Source organism: Seriola lalandi, unplaced genomic scaffold, assembly GCF_002814215.2.
Source record: "Seriola lalandi dorsalis isolate HSWRI2012SDOR001 ecotype SW California unplaced genomic scaffold, Sedor1 jcf7180002054470, whole genome shotgun sequence".
NCBI classification, from domain to species: domain Eukaryota; kingdom Metazoa; phylum Chordata; class Actinopteri; order Carangiformes; family Carangidae; genus Seriola; species Seriola lalandi.
The window spans coordinates 1,960,547-1,982,269 of NW_019525023.1; the positions used below are offsets into that span (position 1 = coordinate 1,960,547).

The following is a 21,723-nucleotide window of genomic DNA, read 5'->3' on the forward strand; positions in this document are numbered from 1 at the left end:
GTATGGAAAGTTGAGTGAGAGATGGAAAACCTTTGTAGAAGAAATGTACCTAACTGTGCCTCTGTCTTTATTCCAGTCACAATAACTAATCTGGAAGCCGGAGTCGAGAATAAAAAAAGAACATTTCAAATAGAAAAAAAAATGACCTTGTCCTTTCCTACTGTGATTCAAAACTGCAACAAAAGTGAGATTAAATATTCTGAAATATCACTGGCTATTGGTATCAGAAATCCACATCCACACCTCACGTTTTGATGATGCAGATTCGAAAAAGTAGAAAATAGCCAAACTACGTCATGAAAAAGCAAAGAAAAGATTCAGATTGTATGCACTGTTCTGTAAATTACACATTTATTGTCAAGAAATCTTTTAAATATTTGAAAAATTTCAATGAAACCGCAGCAGACACAATTGGTTCTATATATTTTCAAATAATGACTGCACCTTTTCTTAAATACATCATCCTGTACCTGTTAAAACGATTATTGTTTCATTGAGCGGTGCAGACCCCCGGTCTAGTGTGAAAAGGCACTTCACTGTGTGAGGGGAAGCAGAGAAGGTGCAGGGCCAGAGCAGCCGTGAGGGATGAATAGTTTAAAAGCTTCATTATACTCATTCATGCAACTTATCAAAAAAAAAAAAAAAAAAAAAAAAAGGATAATAAACAAAACAAAGTACAGCCAAGCACCCAGTCAGAGAGAAATAAAATCTCGTGGATAACATGATGTAGTACGAAGTTCTGAAAAATTAAGTAGTGACTAGAGAAATTTCTTCAGATGTATCTCCCAGCAACTTTGTAGTTTTATTAGTTAAGTTTCTGAGTCATTCCTCTGAAAACACTGGCAGCTTGCCAGAGAACACCAACACTTCCGGGTTTCAAAAAAACCAAAAAAAAACCAGACACAGTTCAGTTTTTTGCCTGTGCTACAAGTTTGTTTTTTTAAGTGTTTTTGGTTAGCTACAAATCTTAAAGTGTTACAGCTGAAAATGGAAATGTGCTCCAGACGCAATATGGCAGTCAGAGGTCTGAGGTGCGAGTTTAAGGGCTTCTGTGGTGACGCTGCTTTGCCTCACTGCTGTGACAGAAGGGCGTTCCTGTTGGCCTTCATCTTCTCAAGGCGCTTTACTAGGTGGTTGTTGGTCATCTCCATCTCCTCTATCTTATCTAGAGCTGTGCGCAGCTGTGGGGGGAGCAGAGGAGAGACGTTACATTCAGCCCGCTGATGTTTCTCGCTAAAAAACGCCAGCTAGCCGGTGTCTTTACCTCTCTTTGAAGTTTCCGTTTTTCTGCTTTAAGTTCGTCTTCTACTTTCTCCGAGTTATCTGCTGCTGCCTTGTACCTGGACACTTGCCCTTCAAGTCTGTTAATCTGAAAAACAGACAAACAGACAAAGTTTACAACTGGTGATTTACGGCTCTAAAACCTACAACTTTTTGGTATTTCTGTATATCATGTTTCTATAATTTAATTTGAACTATTATTTGTATGACATTTCTTTTTCACTCACATTTTGTTCCATTGTACCCATTTCCTGTTCTGCCTTAGAAATCTTGAATTTGTATTCACTAATCTGTCTGTTGGCATCTCCTACAGAGAAAACAGAAAGCAGCAAGTTTGAAAATACAACAATGTTCAAATGGTCATTTCATGTATTTTAATGTGTGCACAAATATAAGGCCAACTTACTCTGCATCTCAATAAAGTGCAGGTCTGTACCATTCTCCATCCTCTCCCCGTCTGTGTACGCACTGTCCACCTTCGAGTGTTTCTGTCTCTCATCCTCCAGCTGATTCTTCAACTTCCTGATCTGAGACAACAGTTCATCCTTCTCCTCTGCCAACTTCCGTAGCCTGACATCTACACGACAGCAGAAAAATACCTTTAACTGATGCAATTCACTTTAACAAGCAAAATCAATGTGTAACAATTACATTTGCTGCTTAGACAAACATGTTAGAATACAGGATCACTGAAATGTGAAAAAAGAAGAGTTGTGTTCTTCTTGTTACAGGCTCTGGTACATGCAAATACACGCCTCATCAGATCCCTATATTTAGTATTCATCAATCTCATCCTCTGACTCACCCAGTGGGCCCTCTCCTGCAGACTCCAGCACCTGGGCAGCCTCCTGGGAGACCACAGTGATCCCTGAGGACAGAGGCTCGTGGTTGACATCTCCATTTGGTGTGCCGTCTGGGATGATGACCAGCCCATGTTGCTGTGGTAAAAATGCTAATTACACACATGTATTTATGCACTATGTAGCTTAACACTTGACCTAACTTTGCATTAATGAAAACTTGAAGGCACAAACTACATACCACGTGTCCTGCAGTGAAGCAGGATTTGTCAGGATTTGCCTGATCAAAATAATGAGGACTTCTAATGAAATCCTGGCTGTGTTCAGACAGGTTTGTCTCACACGTTTATCAGTAAACCATGTGCTATAATATTGCTGCACACTGCTTCCTTTAACCTTTGGCTGTCTACAAAGATAAAAATAGTTTTTTTTTTATCTGTCTAACAGTCATGTCCACAGCAGCTGTTTGATATTTCAGCAGTATGTTCTATGTGGGTTTTTTTTTTTTTACCATGTGTATGCATAATAACAGATGTTGACAGTTGTATGTTTGCCGCTCCGGGAAGTTACTGTAGAGACATTACATGCATACAGCCTATAAATAACAATTCCATCAGTAATTTGATGTAGTGCACATGCACCAAGAAATACCAAGAAAATAAGGTGGAAAGAAAAACAGGAAGAAGTAAAACGTACAGCACAGCAGCAGGTTTGATCGCATTAAATGGCTTCCAACCAAAAGGAAAAGTATAAAAAGTAGTTCTGTGGCCAAAAAGTCATTCCTCTAACCTTGTTATTTTTCTCCTGGGACTTAGTGGACCTACCTCTCCTGCTTTGGCCTTCTCCTTGATGTCAGCAAGCTCATCTCTGAGCTCATCTCTCTCATTCCTAATGCAATCAAAGTACTCTTTCTGCCTCTCTAGGGCCTGGCCACACAGACGAGAGAAGACAAGAGAGAGAGAGGAGAAGAGGCAGAGGAGAAGTTGGATAGACTCTGGACAGACATGCAACACCACATGCCACAGCAAGACATGTTCCATGCACAAGACGTGCACTGTGCATTTGAAGCCAATGAAAAGGATGTAGAAACAGATAGTAAACCAAGAGATGAGGACAAGGTGACATGCTAACAGGAAATTTACTGGGAAAAGTTAAGAGGAGAGGTAGAGCACAGGGGCTGATAAGTCTGTAAGGAGGGAGATGATTTCTTCTGATTTTGCAATTTGTGAAAAGCTACATATTAGTACGATGCTTTCATCATTAAGAATCTGACTTAACTAGCCACTAGTTAACTGATCCACAGGTGGAACATGCATGTCATGCTAGAGTTCACGGATTACACTTCTTAAGTTTACATAACAATCCTCAAAAAAAAATTGTATTTTGCAGGATGTGCACTTCAAGCTTTAACACAGTGCCAGTGCACTTGCATTGTTAGCAGGATCCAAACTGAAAACGCTGTTATTTCGACATGCAAAAATCCAAACTGTGAATGTGGATGGGTCCGGGTATTGCTAATGCCTAAGAGTCTCCAACATGCAGAGACAGCATGAGAGGCAAAAGAGCTGGATGTACACTGTGTCTAAATGCTGAAAAGCACAACAATCTATTGCCTCTCATATTCCGTCAGAGCATCCGCGTGGGACCTCCTACCCCAATCTTTTTGTCCTTCCAGTTTATCGTTTCCTGCAGGTCAAACACCTCTCTGGTGAGGGCATCTAACTTAGTCTGCATTCGCTGGCTCTCCTGGAGCGGTGTTAAGCAGTCACAAGATGACACAGTACAAGATAAGAACAGAATAGGAAAAATTGAATGGAAAAAAAGACAAAAGAAGAGAAAATGCACATAAATACATAGATACAAAAATGACAGGTACAAACGGGGTGAGAAGAGACTAAATTGAGGAGATGATGCTGAGAGAGGAATGAACGATAGTGTTCAGAGTCAGACAGGACAATGAAACAGCTAAATGTCAGAAGAGACAGAGCAATAGACTGGGAGAGGACTTAGAGGCAGGCCAGTGCCAATCAATCCTTATCAAAGTTCCTGCAGAACAGTCTCCACTGCAGCCAAGACATTGGCATCAACATCTTTCAAGTTGTTGACAGAATAGGAGTCTGGTGTGGTTCTTACTTCTATAAGCTCATCTCTCTGGCGGATTCCCTCTTTCAGTTCTTCTTGTTTATGCTGCAGGACTGTACATGTGTGCTTTTGTCTTTCTAGTTCCTGAAACCACAGAGAGGACATTTTAGCCACAGCCTTTACAGATAAATACTTTTTAACTTAACCAAACATGAAATTGATTTCTGTCACGTTATTTAACATGACTGATATTTCACCTTTGACTTATCTTCCAGCTCCCTCCTCATCTCTGACATTTGTTCCTCCATCTCCTCTATGACGTCCTTTAGTGTGTCCACTTGATAGATGAGGTTGGCTTTGTCGTTATCCAGCTGTGCATTCGATACCATGGCTTTCTTATACTTCTCCTCCACTTCTGCAAGTGACTCCTGATGCGGGTAGAAGCATGTTAATAAACAGAGCAAACCAATTTAAAGCATGGCTCACCTACATGCATCAGGTGGGCTCGCTGGTATAAAAAAAGAACTTGTTTTTGTAACACATTTAACACACCAAACATGCTACAAACTTCTTGTCTTGTTTATAAATGTAAGATTAAGTAATGGCATAATTCTGTACCACCTGTTGTGGTATTTTTCCATTTCAAAACAGGTTATTTGGGACTAATATGTGATGTGTGATAAGTGGTGACATTGTACAAAGAATAATTAGAATGCGTTGAATCACTTTCAGGAGTGAAACGCAACAGTGTGAAAAGGGGATCTGAAAGAGAGAACTACAAGTGAATCAGGAAACAAGATGATGAAAAGTCATCTAGCTAAATTCATCAGTTGTATGGAACTCTACAAGGAACAAGCCAGGAGTCAGCTTTGTTAGTAAACTACTCTTTATCGATAAAATATAGTGTCCTTTCTAAGAGAACAGGAAGCTGTTGAAGGTGACTGGAGGAGTCAAATCAGAGGGCCCTCCAACACTGAGGCAACAACAGCCTGGGTGCAAGAGGAGCCTCATAATTGAAAGCACTGCTGTTATCTGTCAGCAGGTGGAGCTTGTTACTCTCCTTCTTACATCCCTGAACATAGCTGAAATGTTGGAGTGTCACTCACGACCAGTGAGTGGGATCAAAACAGGAAGTGAGGGAAGATCATGCAAAAGAAAGGGGCATTACGCAATTCAAACTGGGAGCACGCAAAGACATGGCTGTGGTGTTAGGAGCTACAGGAGGGGGGCACAGTGGGGTATGAGTGGGGAGGCAGGGGGGTTAGTGACGCCATACTGCTCCCAGAGGACAAGAGAAGGCATGCTGTGAGCTCAAGCCCCTCTACCTTCAGCTCTTTAAGCCCTTGCATGTACCGCCCTTCTACATCCTGAATCTGGTCCTTTAGTTCATAGATATCCTGTAGGGCAGATGGAAGGAATGGTTGGGGTGAACTGGGGCATCAGAGAGGGTGGGGAGCATCAAGGAGAGATAACAAAGCACCCGTGCTACCATCTCAAAGACAGTGTAGCTGGCATACAACATGACCACCCAGATAAAAGGAACAGCTACGCAGGACACATGTCAAATCCAGACCTCCCGTGCATACTTAAAAGAAAAACGGTTAAAGCAGACACTTAGAACAGCAGGGAGGGAACAACAGAGGCAATGCTGTGGGAGGTTCATATGCAGAAGGAACAGATGTTTTTACATAAATGGCTCAAACATAGAGCATATGGATTTCAGCACTATGAGAATGTGACGATGACCAACAGAGTGTAAAACAAGTACAATTTCTCTACATAAAATTAATTCATTTGCATTTCTAACCATTTTTATTCGGGCACATGTACAGAAAAGTCGACACCAAGTATGTTGTACACCTTACCCTAAGTTCACTCAGACTGGTGTCAGGGTCATAGACGCTACCGGTGTCTGCGCTGCCCCGCCGTGACGAGGTGCCACCCAGCGATGCCAGGGTGGCTGCTGAGAGGCCTGGGGTGGCACAGCGGGAAGATGGCTGCGAACGGAATGTGCAACAGAAGTCACAGTCGGAAAAACACGAAAACAGCACAGCACGGCAAAATACAACACAACCCCGACATGTTATCCAACACCATCCTCTGATCTTGCGGGCATGTCAAGTGATTCTGTCATATTGAAATCCTCCTGAGGGAGACATTGTCACAGTCATGTGCTGAAAGGGGATTTTTATAAACTTGACAAACTAGCAGGCGTTGTGTACAAAAGCCATCTTATGCTTCTCTGTTGTGTTGCCATGGTTACACTGTAACTACCTACTGTATTAATTCATAGGTCTCTGTAGGATTGTACCTGTTGACCTCTGGTGTCTAGTTACATTCTTTAGCAAATCTACCTCAGTGGTCCCGATATGTAGCTACTAAGATTTGAAATGAGGGCACCAAATCTGATGCTTGTTGAAGGTATTGAATGAATACAAAATAATAGCGCACTCACCCGACTGTAATCTGAATACTGTTTGTCACATTTTTCATCCAGCTGAAACAGAAAAAAAAATGTGCTGCAGAATTAATTGCACACCATTTTCAGAAACATGCGTCCTGTGTGGTCATGCTTTGAGCTGTGTCCTTTATCTGTAAATCAGGGAGTTAGTCCTGGAGCTAATGTGAGTCGGGGATAAGTGCTGCATGTTCACAGATCACACGGAGTTGACAACCAGACAAGCAAATTAAACAGTGAATGAATCACACCACTCCATTAAAGAAGATATGGTTACTCAGTCCATGCTGCTTCACAGTGGAGTCACATCCACTTCAGCTACCCTTATATCAGTCTACTCATTTATATAGCTTATGAACAAAAAACACAGGATGTGGGATAAGTTTTCAAAACCAAAACTTATTTTTAAATCATGCATCAGTTATAAAATAATTCATCCGTCATTGGTGCTGCACTGCATTTCCAAGCGCCCACTGTCGTGAGCTCAGTTTAGCCACTTACAGCGTCCAGATCTGGAATGCTCAAATCATCGAGGTCAGAAACAATACTGCCCCTTCGGTTGGAGCGGCTGAAATAATCAGCAGCCGACTCGCTAATGTCTGAGAAGTCAGACGACTGCTTACAGCACACACAGGATGAAGATGAAAGGCAGAGGAATAAATAATTACATGGGCCACAGAGTAAAAATCATCAGAGAGGAAAAGGACAGAAGAAAAACAATGACACATACATCCAGAGGAGATCACTCGTCATAGTCAAGGCATTTAAAATCTATGATAGGTATGACGCTGATACTCTCACACAGTATAAAAATAGAAACAGTTGAAAAGAAGCTTTGATTACGGGATCATCAACTACTGTGAGCATCACTCTAGATTTTCTACAGCATGGTCCCTACAGCTCACCACACTGTCCCTGCGGCTTCTGCTGGAGCGCTCCTGGGACACGCTGCTGACAGTGTCGTCATCTGAGGAAGACTGAGAGGAATACGCACACATACAAACACACACGCACAAACACGCACATGATGAGAAGCCAAAGTAAAGTAGAGGATGGCTGCATGCCCAAGACTTTTTCTGACACACACGACTTGTTCAAATAGCAATCTGTAGACATCCAGTAGCAGTCCTTGTATTCAACAGATTATTGGATTACACTAAAGACTGTAAATCTATAAGTAATGCCAACTCATGCAATTTGGATAATTTGGATAACACCAACTGGAAGTAAGTCAGAATAGAGAACCTTGCTACAACATCTTAGCTTACACAGCACTGCAGAAGAAAATTCTTAGTTCACACATTTCAGTGTCAATCAAGGATGTGGTTCTCTAAAGCAAGCTGTAGGCAGTTTGGTATGAGTGGTCAACACTGTCCATAGATGGGAGGGAGGTCTGGTGCTGAGAGGGGGCTAAGGGGAGCCTGTTAGCAGTCGGTGTCTGCATGTGGTGTTAGCTGACATCAAGCAGGGTGGCGGTGGTTATAAGGTGCTCACCACAGGGCTGCTGCGAGTGGAGCTGGCTCCAGAGGAGTACCAGCTGTATTCAGAGGGCTGTGGATGGGAGGAGGAGGACAGGACAGGGGATCAACATGAAGACAGATGTTAGGCCACAGGCGCAACAGTACTCAGCTGCGGCCGTGACACTGCTGAAATACTGTTTGACAAACATTCAGAAGACTTACAGCTCTTGAACTGTAGCCCGAGCCGTAAAGACCAGTGTCGTCATAAATGGAGGCCTGGGGGCACACGTGGGAGACAATGCCAGACTCAGCAAAACACGAGAGGGAGAATAAATCTTTGACGTGCAAGCTAAGTAGGTTGAGTAGAAAGACTTTCTCTGTGCCATGCAATAAATAGACAGACTCTGTATTTCCAGCATCAATTTCGTTTCAGTGTCGTACAACAAAAGCCCTGGCTTCGCACAAACTACTGCCTTATCTAAGTGAAGCACAAATCTCTGGCCACCACCAAGTGCTCAGGTTGTCCAGGAGCTAAATATAAGTGGCTGGGCATCCTGTCAGATGCATGTGGCCACAAGAGAGGGTGGGGAGGTTTACTTCTGAAGGTAACTAAAGGCATGCAGAGAGATGCTGGCCACCCAGTGAACAGAAACTGACCGTGCTGTAGCTGCGGGCCAGCCCCGTGCCAGAGGTGGAGGACAAGGAAGTGCTGGCCTGTCGGAGAGGAGGGGAGGGGAGCAGGGAGGGGGTCAGTTTAGAGGACAGAGGAGGGCTGTAGCGGGAATGTGAAGTGCAGAGAGACAAGAGGGCTGCTGAAAGTGGAAACAGGATGAATGTTTTGCTGACGCTGTAGCATTAAGGGCCTTCAGCTGAAAGTGTTGAGTGGAGGAGTCAGGTGAGGTGACTGTTTTAAAACTGGTAGAGCACCGCCTTTGTCAGTCAGCAATTTACGTGAATTCAAATGATCCTAAGAACTTCTTTAGAGTGGATAGATATCTCAATAAAAAAGTCAAGCTTTGGCTTTCTACAACATAACTAGGAAACATTATGTACAATTGGAATGTTTATCTCTTTGCTTCGATGCTTGAATGACAAGAAACAAAAAAAAATAGCCCTTATTGCAGTTATATAACAACTACGTTAGGCATATTAATGTCTTATAAACTAGACGATGCCGATAGGAATATGCTGCTTCAACTGACGTTCACTTTCACTGAGTGTCCCTTAATCACATCAGCATGTGTATAAAAAGGCTAAAAGTTGGACAGCAGTCGGAGGAGGACTGACCCGAGGCTGATAGGTGGAAGTAGAGAGAGAAGGTGGTGGTTTGGTCTTCGTTAGGCTGGTGTAGTTCCTTTGATCATGGTACAGACCAGTCTGGAAAAGTAGTAACATGATATAACCTCAAACAAACACTGACATCACAAGCTTTAGCCTCACATGGCAGACTAATATCCATTCCAGACACATTAAACACAGCTTGATCAACGTCGATGTGACACTTCAAACTGTAATAAATAGTCAGTTTTATCAAGTGTAAAGTCGATCAACAGTAAATCATCACCACAAGCCACTGCCACTAGTCTACACTGCCTCCATGCTTGAGGCTACGGCAGAGAAACCAACACTGAGAGAGTACACTGACCAGCAGGTCCTTCTTCGAGGAGCTGGATGAAGACTTTTTATAGCCATGCAGGTCATTGTACACAGAACTCTGTTCAGCCCAGAAAAAAAATGTGAAAAAGAAACCTTAAAATGAGACAAAGGACTAGAAGTTATGCATAGAGGCAGTGATAAATGGATGATTAACGCATATGTACATACAGTGGAGCGGGAACTCTTGAGGGTGGAGCTAATGGAGAGGCCATCAGACTGAAGAGACAACAGGAGTCGTAAGAATTATGATCAGAAGACAATCAAACATCTGAGCTGGTTAGACAACATCTTAGGTTTGCACTGGCAAGACACATTGTATGTGTCTCACTAAGACTAGGTTAGTTGTGCAATAGGTTAAGTAATCCCACACAGCAACTGACAGAGCAAACTGTTTATTTTCCTACACCTTGCCAAAGCCACAGTGAAGGAGCAAACACTTGTCAGTTTGTATCAGCAGGTACAAATGCAGTCCATCAGCACTTCTATTCTCGCTGCAATCCTGTTGAAAACTGCAACTGGCTGTGCGTTTGTGTCCATACCGTCGTTTTATTTCAATAGATTCAAGCTGACAAATGCCCACATGTCTGGTCAAGGTTCAAATTTCCAGCACAACGATGGAAATTTAGAAGATGCAAATTGTTTCACTAAATGAAAATTCTAATCAAATGTTAGTGTCAGTCCATCAGAATCTCACAGCAACACGTTCAAGAACGATGCAGGGAGGGAATTCAATGTGGTAAAGAAAGTGAAACAGCTCTATCAATGCTTTGTCTCCCTCCTGGTATAACCTAATCTGTCATATTCTATCTTCAGTATGAAAAGGGTATTACTGAACTACACGGAGAGGAAAGTGGATGCATCACGAAGTTCTGAAAACTCTAACTGTTGTTGAACGCCTTGGAGTTAGTCCTGTTTAGCACAATAAAGTTAGCCAGACCCGAACTCTGGTTACATGCTGAGAATCCAGGTATTCAATCTGTTGCCAAACTCCACACAAATATACATTATGCGCTCACACTCACACTCACACATGCACACACAACGCACCAAGGCATCTCTTTTACGGGAACTGGATCGACTTTTACTAGAGCCCAAGTCACGTATTGCGGATGAAGTTGACTTCAAAGTAAAATAAAAACAAAGATTAAGATTAATCTTCTTTCGGACAAGTTAAGTATGCAATAACCCAAACAATCCTAATGTATAACTTCAACAAGTGCTTTCACACATCAATGTGCCCCTTATGAGAGCACACTCTTAAGAAAACTGGCAGAGGTGTATTATGTACGCACCCTGTAGCTGCGGACTGACATGACATCATCATCCAGCCCCTGTTAATGTGGAAACATGGAGTCACAGCAGACAGAGAGGAACATGGGTGATGAGAGATTAACTGCAGGATTACAGGAGAAAGAAGAAAGGAAATACAGGCAGACAAAGAGGAAGTGTGTGGGGGAGATACAGACCCGGCGATGACGACTGCTGGCTCTACTACTACTAGAGGTTCTGGCTTTTTCTGTGTCAGCCTGGAGTCAGAAAGGAAAGTTGGTGAAAGTAGAGAGGCTCAATCACAGGGGTAAATAAGGTCACTCAAATGCTTAAGAGTTGCTATGCAAAGCCCAAACCATGCAAAACAACTTCTGTCATCATGTTTATAACCAACTGGATGTGATAAACATTCCCAAATGTTATTCTCCTTAAGCACAGCAGCAAGATTAATGATATACAAGAACAACTAATATACTGCACATTTTTGTCTCATCTGTTCTTTTAAAAAGGCAACATGACAGTGCACACGCAAAAACCTCCTGCTTGTCCTTACTGTGTCAACACACCAACACACATACAGATTTAATTCCATGCAAAATTGCTCCATTAACATTTCAGAACCATCCATCATTTCTGAGTATAGCTAAATGTCCAAACCACCTTCTTGCATGCAGACTCACCCACTCTAAATAAAGTCAAAGGCCAAAGCCTCAACAGATACACACAGTCACAGATTATGGTGTCTCCAAAGCAAATACACTCTTGAGGGATATTTCTGCAGTGAGGCATATTTCCACAGTGAGGTACAGTGTAGTCTGTGAGTCAAGTGTAGCTAAACGGTCAGGGCTGACTGGGGCTCAATCCCACACAACAGGCTGTTAGTGGACTGTGAGGCTGCAACACTCTCTTGCTTGCCTACCATCCACTGGTGGATCTGACCCCATTTTCTGTTGCTACTGCCAGATGAGTGGTAAGAATGCTGGACAGAGGGAGGAAGTGCCAGGAAAAACATACAATCATACTTCACTCAAAACTATGAAAAGGTAAAAAAACTGGGTGACATTCACTGCAGGAATAGAAATTTTTGGTTACATCTGTGGACATGCAGCACTTATATTTTTCTTTCTGTGGGTATGGTTTTGTATGTGAGCTACATGTTAAGATTTATCTAAAAATTTCTTGCAAGGCGTAGAGCCAAACAGCTCCCCTGCACCAGTGACTATGGATACAGATGAGCAGGTTGCAAAAACTGAGTCAGTTATTGTAGCAGCTAGCCAGGGAACATGTAAAAAGAACAACAACAAAATTAGAGGGGAGAACAAGGCAAATTTCCATGTTCATTCTATAGATGATCTGTCTGCTTGTTGGGTTAAATATTGGTCAAAGTCCATCTTTGCTGGTCAGGTCCATTTTGTGTTGTATACCTCTTTCTGCTGCCGTTCAAGTTCCCTCATTCGAATATCCCTGGCCTCCGCCCGAGCCGCCCTCTTCGCTGCAAGCCTCGCCTCCGCCTGTGAGACACAACATGAACACACTTGTCAGCCACGAATGGAAAGTGGTAAAGGTGCCTCTCTCTGAGGACATGCCCAATCAGTTCAAGGAAGTGGATAGCTTCACTCAAAAAAAACAAAACAAAAAAAAAAACAAACAAAAAAAAACAAAAAGAAAAACAATCACACAGTACAATTCACATGAGTATATTTGGGTGCTCAAGCCATCCGCTTCCTGTAAGAGAAGGGAGAAGGTGGAAAATGTTCACATGCCTTGATTTCATTTCTTTGCAGCATCTGAAGTGTCCCTGTCAAGGCCTATGAGAGCCCAGCTTCTTTCCTGAGCTGGAACCAAATTAACCAAGCCTTTGATGATGAGGTTGACTTTATGGTAGTGCTGCATGGTGTGGCTTATTATTTGGATAATAAGAAAAATAAGATAATTACAAACGATCCTACAAATAAGGACTGCTTTGTTTTCTCGGATACACAAGGTTGTTTAGGGGAGGGTAACGCTGAGCAAGGGAATAACGTGTCATGTCCTCATTGATATAAATGGAGTGGATAAAAAAACGGAAACATCTGTTCGTATGTCACAAAACAGCACCACAAACTGCAGCCTACAAGATGACCACGGTCGGGCTATAATCTGGAGTCGATACTGCACAGTGTGCCCTGGTGACCAGTTTCCTCTGTGTGCTTTGTGATCCTGTCCACAGTGAGTGCTTGGGACGCCTCATCACAAACAACATGTGTTAACCATCAGTTTCAGGAGGATTCATTTAAAGCCCTCATTTGGTAAATGCCAACAGTGCACAAACAAACTGACAGAGAAGTACAGTATCGAGAAAAAACCTAGTGACTCGCAACTGTTCTGCTCAGTCAGTAAACATGTAGGCCATTTCACAATATCTAACTAGCTGAACCTTATGAAGCACAAATAAGTCGAAGTCAAAGCTAAACTGAGCTCATTAAACTCCCCTCTGGGGGTAAAGTGAGAAGAGTCATCACACAATTTGCCCCCAACTAAGTCAGAATATGAACAGGGGCTAATTTTACAGAGTACCAGAGCAGAGGGGGCTAATTTAAGCGAGCCTCAACGCAGCACTTGAGGAGTCACACAGGTGACTATGTAGACTATCCTTCCATTACGTCCATATTACTAATTACATACTCTACATGCTTGAAAACTAAACACCCCACCAACAAAGAATGGCACACTTGCTCATGAAGCCCAGCCCTTTATCTCTAACTAAAAGACAGTCCATAAATACTGCTCATGCTGTGTACAGTATCTCTCTGCAGACAAACACTTTCAGCATTCCAGCAATTTCTTATCTGTGCTGCCAGAATAGAAGGCCTGTGGGCATACGCTATTCCTGTTTCAATAATAGCCTGAAGCGAACAAACAGTTTTACAGCAATGCTAAACAACCACCACAATTTCAGATTCTTTTTGCATGTGTTGTACATGTGTGAAAGGATTTCTAATAACAAAAACTGTAATATAAAAACAGACACTTGTGGAGGAGGTTTAGGTAGACAGGAGGCTGTATTCAATTGGACACACTATAGTTTTAGTTAAACACAAGTATAATAACAATCTTGTTTTACAGTGACATCCCAAAGTAGGCAGTGAGTAAAAACTATGACCCAAGATGATACAATGTGGGGAAAATTAAGTTGATGAGTGAGATACAAGAATCACATAAAAACATGCATTTCTGTATAGCCAATACACAACTCTCACTAATTCTTTAATCATTGATTGATGTCAGCAAATAATATCAAATAATTTGTGATTTTCTTTGTGTAATAGTAACTCTACTATGTAAGATGTATGTAAAACCTTGGGTTACTGTTTTGCAAGTCTACACACCATGTAGGATGTTTTGTAACCATTTCCTATGAACACTGTGTGATTTCAGAGTCTAACAGATGTGCACAAAATAAAACATGCTTTGTACAAAGTTGAAAAAGGAAGTAAAGTTGTGAATACATGAGGACAGCACGCAAATGAGAAAGCAGGAGAGACGGCTGGCTCCTGTGCCCTGCACCTGTTGAGCTGTCTGACAGTATGACCTGCTCTGCACAGCAGCACAGCTGAGCTCTCTGTCTCTGTCCTATCTATAGCCTGGCCCACTGGCCCCAGCTCTCCAACAGCCACATCATGAGGCTGGGAGGGTAACCTGAGTGGCAGAAGTTCACTATCAAACACACCTCCAGAACTATGAGCAATAAGAGACCAGCAGTCCACCATGATATCACCTGCAGCGCTCAAAGAGTCACTGAGTGTATGTTAAATACCAGCTAACACCCCAGTTAGGGTAGCTCCAAAGAAATCCGGGGATTTACAACTACAAAATTGCTATCTACGGGTTTTGGAGTGTCGGTTGGACAAAACAAGCAACTCAAATACACCTGGGCTTTGGAAAATTGTAACAAACTACAAAATTAATCAAAAAATTATCTACAGATTGATCATTAACCAAAATAATCAACACAATATTCTAATACTGAAACTGAAAGAGAACTCATCAGTCAAACTTTATTTATATAGCGCCTTTCAAACAAATCAAATGCAATTCAAAGTGCTTTACAAACGGTTTATGATATAAAATAAAAATAATTAGTAAATACATAAAAGCATCTCTATCTTAATTTCTAAGAAATAAGCTTACAGTGGGTACATTAAACGGAAGGTGCAGATAATGCTGTAAATACTGCTGTAAAAGGAAGACTTTCACATCCTGAAAGAAAAAATAAATGTGTAAATGCAGAATTTTATTTAGTAAAAATCCCTGGGAACTATCCATGAAATAGCTCCTAAAAACTGGTGGATTTGTTTAGATTCATTGTCATAGTTTTAAAAAATAAGCCTGTACATTCACTAAAAGTACACTGAAGTGGTCAATGTTATATAAATGACTAACCTTTGGGCCTCTCTCATAAGATTACATTGACATCAGACTAGTCCTTCAAAATGTTGATTGCTTGGTGTTTCAAGTGGTACTTAAACAAGACATAAACTTGAAATTTGAATTGTACAATAAAATACAACAGTTAGAAAGCTTGCATTATAAAAGGACGAAGTTCGATAAAACTCACTCTTTATCCAGTGACTGACAGACACTTTAGTACGTGCTTTGTTCTCTGCAGCCAAAATAGTCTCATGTGGAAAGTGTGTCACTTTCCATTGCAATAGTCACTTGTTGATATCACATATAAAATCATATGGACTATGAACTACAACACCCACACAAACACACTCCCTCTGTACACTAAGGAAAAGTCAATGAATGCCTTGTTCAAGTACCATTAGCTCCCTTAGATCCTAATCTGGGGCACAACGGGGATGAGAAGATCATCTAATTCTAACACTTGGCCACTGTCAGATTTGTAAGCAAGCTGCTGGTATTCAAAAGGACTGACTGCCCAGTAATGTAAGAGGCTGGTGACGGTGCGGGCTCAAATTCACAGTCATTCTTAGCAGTGATCTGTGCCAAGCACAGGCAGGCAGGCTTTAACTTTTCTTAATAACGAGGCGCAGACAACACGAAGCAGAAGCTGCGGTGTATTGGAGATTTGTTTGGGAGGGTGGTGATGGGCAACAAGTTAGACAATGACCCCACGAACTCCCTGCTCAGTTGATCCAATCTCTAGTTTGTTCCACAAAGAGATTCAGATTTAGGACCTGACTGGGAGGGTCAGATGACTCATGTTTCTATGATCGGCCTGCATGACTATAAAGAGAGCAAATGGAGCCTTGTGCTTAGTGCCCAAGAATGAGGCACTGCACAGCTTTCAAACAGCACAGATGAAGCATTCTTAAAGAGGGCCAAGGCAAATATGAATGAAAATCAGATTTATCCGGTGTTACACTTCCACCTGTAAAATCAAGAAATCATCTGACCTGATCAGAAATCTTCAGAGAAAATCTGCAAAAAATGTGGCTATCTTTGCTTACCAAACATAAAAAAAGCACCTATAAACTCTGCAAATGATCTCTGCATATCATGCTTTTAGCCACCCCATTCTGAAAAAAAAAAAGGCAAAGGAATGGCAACCCTGCTGTGGAACAAAATGGAATAATCCCAGGGCAAGTTGTTACAGGCCAGGCAGCTTCACTCCTCTGCCTGTGTTCCCCCCCAAACAAAAACACTACAAGTCAAGTCAATTTCTCTGTGGTGCAAACCAGCTGTCCCCACTCACTGGGGCTGAAGCACTAATCGACTAAAACCTGGAAATCCACATCTAAGTATATGCTTCAGAGGCCCAATTTGCTGACACAACTTTGACCATCACACTTCAAGCCAACGTAATTGGCTGCATAACAGATTCAATACACCTTTTTGTTTCTGGCTGACGCAACAACTGAGTGAGAGTTTTGTAAACAAGTCTAAAGTTGACACATGACACATCATCTGCGGATCTATTGAACTCTGCATTAAAATCTGAATCAAGTCCCAATACTCACACAGGTCGGCTGATTGCATATGTGCCCTAATATTTCAGTTTTTTAAAGCTGGCTTACAATCTAGCCAAACAAACCAAGTGAAATACCTGCAACACTGTAGGTGTATTTAAAGTTTGCTCAATCATCATTAGAACTACTTAATTTTACTCCAACCCATATCATCATACTACAAATCATCAGGTTTTCAAAGGACAATACTGAAAAATCGTCAAGATTCACTGGTGTTTGAATGATTCAAGTTGGATAATTTTCACAATCATTACAACAAACTGAAATAAATTGTTGAGTAAATGTTGACTGCATTTAGATTGAATTTCTGTATTTTTTATTAAGCCCACTTTATAAATGATATAATGACTGTGATAGAATTAAGTTTTCTTGAAATTTTTCACACAACTGAAAAGCATAACAACTGGAAGATTATAAAAGTGTTTTCTTTGGTTTAAATAATGACATTGATACAATAAGGCTTACTGGTAGAACTAAAATTAGTCTACATACACATTAATGTTTTCAGGCTTCAGTAAAACATTTCATCAATAGTTCTTAATTTAAAAGGTTTCTCTCTTGGCCATAGTGCAGTGTCAAACAATCATATGAGTGCTGATAAGGCTTTCAACTATGTTCTGTGACTCCGATTATGATGGTGCTGATGCCCAAATTAAAAACATCAGAGACTGTCAAATCCATCCTCCACCTAGGCTTGAAGAGCCCATTATCTGGATGAGGATAAACAAAAAAATCTAAGATGGATAAAATCATGTTAGCATTGATTCAGCAATGCATGAATGGAGCAATGTAGGGCGAACATAATCATTCATCCCATTATGCTTCAAAATGGAAAAACAGGATCTTTGTGATTGGGTATGAACTTACCTCTCTGGCAATGCTACTCAAGGCTTCATCCTCTGCTGAGAATCGATCTTTCAGAGGGGCACGCTTTCTGCCAGAGCCTTGTGTCCCCATGTTGCCTCTGCAACTGTAGCTCCACCAATGGTGTACAAGGCCAGAAAATACAAGAATAAATGTAAATACCTAGAGGAAAAAACAGGAAGAAAAAGAGACCTCAATAGGGCTGTAAACAAAGTCAAGTGCTGGAATAATCTGACATAGCCATTAGGGCTGCCTCCAGCTTCAACTACATTTTACTGTGTATGGTTTTATGCACTGCAATCTCTCTAACAACCCATACTTTCCCTATCTCTTACTTCCATTCCTGCAAAAACAAGACAGTCACTCATGTATGGCACCTACAAGGGCTTTGGATAAACAGTTGTGGCTGACATGAACCAGCTTTAAATGTGACATGCAGGACCACTGCAACCTCATAAATCAGCATTTGAACATAACATAGCATAACATTCCAATAAAGGACAGCTAATAATAATAATAAAAAAAAAATAAAAAATAAAAAATCTTTACTTTAACATTTGAAACTGGTCTGAACCCATGATTGTTCACTGACTCAGTTTAAGTTGGTGCTATAATAGTATAATAGCTGGTATCATAGTATTCCTCATCATCAACATGATGACATGTGTTTGATGAACATCCAGGCAATATCAAAGTTAACAGATCGCATGGACAAAAGAGCGCTGTAGCTGGCTGGTACAGACAGGGGGAAAACGCCTAGTTTTGGACCCAGCTGAGTCAGAGGACCCAAGCAAAGAATGAACACTCCTCATGGACGTTTGATGAGCTAAACCCCGTGGATCCAAAATTCAAAATGAACAGTCAGACCACCTCAGAAACGCTGGCTAGAAAATCAACGAATTCGAAGAGTCAATCAAATGGCAAAATGATGATAAGTTAGCTGACGTGAATCAACCAACTTCAACTAACACTAAGTTACGGAAACATTAATATTTTCCCAGATAGTTTTCCACCCACTAACAAAGCTAACATTACTGTCCCTATAGTATGTCCATTAATGAAAGGGTATAGTAACCACCAGTTAGGTTAAGGCTAAAGTTACACCAATGTACTGCCCTGTTAGCGGTAGCTAGCTAGTTATACTGACGTTAACGTTGACTAAGGTTAGCCAGCTACTTGTAAGCTAACTAGGAGTGCTAACTAGCATTTCGCCTTCCCGATATTTGTATTACAAAGTTACCCTTTAGGTACCCTTTTAGTGCGCTTCCATTGAAGCTAACGTTCTACAGCAACAACGATCAAGATATGTCCTTCCCACGGCAATGACCCCCAGCACCGAAGACAATCCCCAGGAGGAAAAGCTAACTGACCCGTTAGCTGGGTAGTTAGCTTGGATAGCCAGTAGGGCTACCCTCGACTCTCCTGAGACAGATACAGCAAACTGGCATTGATCCTCCCGTCATACTTCCGATCCCAAAAATATAACGTTACCTTCGCGATACCTTTTAACAACCCGCGATACAGCCAAAGTGTTGTCCCTTTTCTCTTGGAGGTTTAGGGGAGAGCCATTCGGCTTCTCTTCAGAGATTGGTAGTGTTTTTGTCCAAACTGACAGCTGTCATCAGTCCGCCTTTCTGCCGCTCTCCACTGCCCTCCTTACCCAGTTTCCACACACACTGGTTAGCTCCAAAGGTCCCGGATGTTGGGAAAAATTAGGGTGTGATGCTGCCTTCACGGACCGTCAGACACATCAAAATATCAAGTGTTATGCCCGACTGCGAGAGAGTGCTTTTCCAAAGAGTGATACTTGCATAACTGCATACAAAGTGACTTTCCAGGACTTAGCTTTTAGGGGCTGACAGCATGGAAACTCTCATCAAGTAATGACGCAAACTGCTGGTACTACTGTTACATTATAAATACCCAACAGTAATACACAATTTATTGCTTCTGTCAATCCGAAGTGAGTTCGGATTGTGATCCCTATACCAGCTATGCATGAATCTCGTTGCTCTTTTAAAATAACAAATATAATTTCCACAAATCCATAACAGTGTACGGATTTGCATGAATCATTATGAACACTGCAAAAGAGTTTGATCAATATAAACTAGCCACCTGGCAAAACGATTGAGTGAGCATCAGTCTCACTAGGGAATTTTGGTTTAACACTATATTTATTTTTTCCAGGTCATTTTTCTAGTTGAGTAACTTACGTAGCCTTATAATGAACCACCTGGGTTTAAGAACTATTTATTTTTAAGCCTAAAAAAGTAGCCTAATTATTAATTGGCCTATTCAGTTCGCCCACTTTCTATTGTTACCTGTTCACATCAGGAAACTTGGTATATAACAGAGAAGTAAATTTTTAGCAAAATATTGAGTTGGCTATTTTCTATCCGTAGAGCGCACATAATTTTTGCATACATTTAATGCAATTATAATATAGCACCACATTTTATTTGTTAGTACAGGTCGCTAAATAGGTAATGTTTTGTCACAGGAAAAATGTAAATCTAAAATCTTTTATTTGGCTAACTAACATATATAGCTTATAAATAAAAAGTACAGATTCCAATTCGTTTGAAATCACTAGTGGATGCCAATTTACTGTATCGACTACTTACATTTTGTCCACAAGAGGGCAGTAGCAGATAATAATTTCTTCTTGCTTGTGTGAAATGGCAGATTGTAGGCTGCATGCTACACCACATGTGCATAGATAGGTTCAGAAACAGAGCTGTGTTTCCAAGATTTGATTCCTACAATCATTTTAATAAAAATGGAACAGGTAAAACATGAGCGAGCATTTAAATATGAGGGCATCACAGAAGAATAATTTCAATAAATTGTAATTAACAATACAAACAGTACAAACATTGTGGATATTTGGTCTCTTTTGTTTTTAGAGCACTTTGTAAGAGGGATTTTCATTCAGAGGACCTACAGGACCTGCATGGGAATCCCCTGACTGACACCCATAACACAGGTTACATTCAAGCAAATACACACACACACACACACACACACACACACACACACACACACACACACTACTGCTCTATTATTCTCCCTCATTACAGGAAGCTAATGACTGTTTTGTCTCTGATCACCCCTCTCAGTTTGCTGCCGTGCAGACAGGGTTTACTGGAGTCTTAACCCAAAGACACCAACCGCCATACAGTCTCCATGCTACCACCCCTAGTAAACTTTCCATGTAGTCATCATTTTAAGCACTAATTAACCATCTTTCACAGTCATAATGATAAAGGATCACACCTAAATAAATAGACAACACAAGCGTAACATTGGATTCAGTTATGCAGCTGCTGATCAAACTGTAATAATAGTAATTACAACACTGTGGCCTTTGCAGTTGCAGTGTTGACAGAACATTTAAAAAATGGAAAATAAAGTTCAGTTAACATCATTATATGGTTCTGTATGTTAACAGCAGACTTTATAACATTAAAAAGTCTGCTGTTACCAGTACTGCTGGTTCGGTCTGTAACAATGTATTTTATTGTGAAAAGACAAAATAACAAACCACATGATTTGGGACTTGAATTTCAACTGTGGGAAATGTTTTTTGGATTAAAAAAACAAAAACAAGAAAAAGGTGTGTATATACTATTGGACAAGCATAGGTAGAGGTAATGGAGAAAAGCCTAAAGGCAGCCAGACAGTACTTAGGTGTGTTTGTCTAGTTTTATGGCCCTATTAATCCACTAACACTCAAGCACTCCTCTTGTTTTCCTGGGATAGACAGGCGTGTACTCAGCTGCACCAAACCTGAAAATGTCTACTCGTCTTTCTCTTCAGTATCTTTTGTCTTTGCCAGTGTTCTCCTCATCTGTTACTATCACCTGGTAAACACA

The 21,723-nt window shown here is 41.2% G+C and overlaps 1 protein-coding gene across 5 annotated transcripts; it reads right to left on the reverse strand.

Annotated features, from left to right (window-relative positions):
- Positions 1-334: 334 nt before the first annotated feature.
- Positions 335-19,522, reverse strand: lrrfip2 (leucine rich repeat (in FLII) interacting protein 2). 5 transcript variants are annotated; one of them, XM_023411759.2, is made up of 27 exons: positions 19,348-19,522; positions 17,849-18,007; positions 12,431-12,517; positions 11,926-11,985; positions 11,204-11,263; positions 11,030-11,068; positions 10,785-10,856; positions 9,906-9,953; positions 9,727-9,795; positions 9,369-9,458; positions 8,739-8,795; positions 8,304-8,357; positions 8,116-8,172; positions 7,527-7,598; positions 7,123-7,236; positions 6,619-6,660; positions 6,029-6,160; positions 5,489-5,560; positions 4,421-4,591; positions 4,215-4,307; positions 3,735-3,827; positions 2,906-3,007; positions 2,087-2,219; positions 1,688-1,858; positions 1,509-1,588; positions 1,265-1,369; positions 335-1,181 (listed from the first exon to the last, which is right to left on the reverse strand). In XM_023411759.2, the coding sequence occupies exons 2-27, from the start codon at positions 17,936-17,938 to the stop codon at positions 1,071-1,073; spliced, it is 2,274 nt and encodes a 757-aa protein (XP_023267527.1). In that variant the 5' UTR covers positions 17,939-18,007; positions 19,348-19,522; the 3' UTR covers positions 335-1,070. The 5 variants fall into 5 exon arrangements, with proteins under 5 accessions (XP_023267527.1, XP_023267526.1, XP_087031584.1 ...); XM_023411758.2 differs by having other exon boundaries at positions 19,337-19,522; XM_087175458.1 differs by lacking the exon at positions 19,348-19,522 and adding an exon at positions 19,097-19,215.
- Positions 19,523-21,723: the final 2,201 nt, after the last annotated feature.